We start from the raw sequence: 1,815 nt of genomic DNA, 5'->3' as shown, positions 1-1,815 counted from the left end.
AGGAAGAAATTCCCATGGACCACGGCTTCAAAGCCCGAAAAACATTTCGAAATGTGAAGTGATCTCCGGTGCTTTCCGACTAAAACGGAAAGCACGGGAGATCAGTTCGCCCACTGCCTCGTCGCCTTTGAAAATGTCCAGCGCAGTTGTGGACGAAACGTCAGGAAGAAATTCCCATAGACCACGGCTTCAAAGCCAGGAAAACATTCCTAAATGTGATTTAACCAGCCGTGAAAGCCTTCATATTCTGATAATGCGTTAAGTTCTTCCGTTGCCTGGACGGATCTTTTCGCAAAATCGTCCAGTACTTTTACGCTGCTTCCAAAGCAAAAGCCCTACGCGTGCATATCAAGAAGCTGCCCACAAATGGACATCTTTACGAGTTCATGCCCGCGCTTTGCGCATTCGCCAAGATGTCCATTTCAACTACAGCAGGACCATTTACGCATAACGCCGCTAGTTTACGCAAAAAAAGCAAATATTTTACGCATAAACAAGATCCTCTATTCGGCCGGCTGCATATACTAATTGGGCGATGCATACATGTATAGGTCCCCTGGGTGTACGACGGCATCGACGAAGGAAAATGGCCATTGGCTTCAGGAAAGAAACAAACAGGAATAATCAGTCCAGTAATAAGGAAAAATCCCTAGAAAAGTATGTACAATAAAAGATGGGAGAGTTGAGAAGCTTTTCTTTTGAGTTTGAGTTGTCTTGGCGGCGCATTTTAGGAAATCAAAGTGCTCTCAACGCTCCATCTTCATCAGATTAATGGGACAAATACACAATATCCAAGATGGGGAGGGTCAGTAGCGAGATCGAAAACTGTAAATGTTCCGCAGCAGCGTTACGCAATCAAATAGCGCTTTAAAACCGTTGTAACGAATTTGGGCTACCGCCTTTTCGCATCTTGGACGCCGTGTATATGTAGAATTTTACGCAGTGCGCCAAGATTTTGCCACCCGAATGAACTAAAGGTAGACTGACGCAATTATGACGCTAAAAATCACTTAAAGTAACGCTTTCGGTATTTGAAACACAGTAAAAAATAACAGGTTTACTCTGCAACCAAAATACTTTTTTTACACCAGAACATCAACATTGAAATTCTTACCCAGCCACTTGATGTACGAATTGAGCAGCGAAATAACTCCGCGAATATCCCAAATATAGGAGTAGAGGTCGTAGAGCAATTCCCGATTGTTACAGGCAGTCATGTGCAGTAAGAGCCGATTTACAGCCTCGCTCATTTCGTTCATTTTTTCCGCCCTTGCAAACCATTCCTCCAGCTGAAAGTGGCACAGAGATTATTTTGCGTGGTCGACAATTAGAGTCGCTTTACTTCGGGATTTGAATGATCCTTTCTCTGATTGGCCGATATCACAATGTGAGCATTGGACTTTAACCACTGGAACTCTTGCAACAGCTGCAAGCCCTGCGCGCCATGCTCAAATGGCAAATAAAACAAATCACAGAGCAGAGCCAAGTCTTCATAAGTTAATTCGCTCTCTTTCCTAGATGAAAGCACAATGCTTAATCAGTTCGCCTGCGTCCTTATCCTAAAAGTGCCCACCTGTCCTTTTCAGTCAGCGTCTCAACGATCATGTGGTTGGATTCGTTGGGCTCTATCTGCATGGAGCCGCTTGATGTCTGAAACAGAGTTCATTTTAACTGAGGCAACTGAAATAATGTGAAACTAATTGATTTTTCGTTCGGTAGAATGTCCTCTTGACGTTTCGCAAGCACGAGTGGCTTGCATCTTCAGAAGTGGTTTGCTTGAACGCTTACACTGTTCCGATGCGATTCCTCGGGCGC

General features: G+C 44.2%; 1 protein-coding gene across 2 annotated transcripts; it reads right to left on the bottom strand.

Annotated features, from left to right (window-relative positions):
- Positions 1 to 198: 198 nt before the first annotated feature.
- Positions 199 to 1,671, bottom strand: LOC125504593 (protein O-GlcNAcase-like). Of its 2 annotated transcripts, none has more exons than XM_048666819.1 (4): positions 1,574 to 1,671; positions 1,343 to 1,514; positions 1,115 to 1,289; positions 199 to 649 (listed from the first exon to the last, which is right to left on the bottom strand). In XM_048666819.1, the coding sequence occupies exons 1-4, from the start codon at positions 1,633 to 1,635 to the stop codon at positions 600 to 602; spliced, it is 459 nt and encodes a 152-aa protein (XP_048522776.1). In that variant the 5' UTR covers positions 1,636 to 1,671; the 3' UTR covers positions 199 to 599. The 2 variants fall into 2 exon arrangements, with proteins under 2 accessions (XP_048522776.1, XP_048522775.1); XM_048666818.1 differs by having other exon boundaries at positions 203 to 597.
- Positions 1,672 to 1,815: the final 144 nt, after the last annotated feature.

Source organism: Dendroctonus ponderosae, unplaced genomic scaffold, assembly GCF_020466585.1.
Source record: "Dendroctonus ponderosae isolate FM_Combo_2020 unplaced genomic scaffold, Dpon_F_20191213v2 Dpon_F_20191213_5, whole genome shotgun sequence".
Taxonomy (NCBI): domain Eukaryota; kingdom Metazoa; phylum Arthropoda; class Insecta; order Coleoptera; family Curculionidae; genus Dendroctonus; species Dendroctonus ponderosae.
Note: the sequence above shows the minus strand (reverse complement) of the source record. Positions and strands in the feature narration are given on the sequence as shown.

Coding starts and splice junctions, on each gene's coding strand:
- LOC125504593 (XM_048666818.1), bottom strand. CDS start 1,635: ATGCAGATAGAGCCCAACGAATCCAACCACATGATCGTTGAGACGCTG. Junction 1,515..1,573: donor ACGCTGACTGAAAAGGACAG/GTGGGCACTTTT, acceptor GCTTTCATCTAG/GAAAGAGAGCGAATTAACTT. Junction 598..1,114: donor TTCGTACATCAAGTGGCTGG/GTAAGAATTTCA, acceptor TCTTTCCTGAAG/CCAATGGCCATTTTCCTTCG.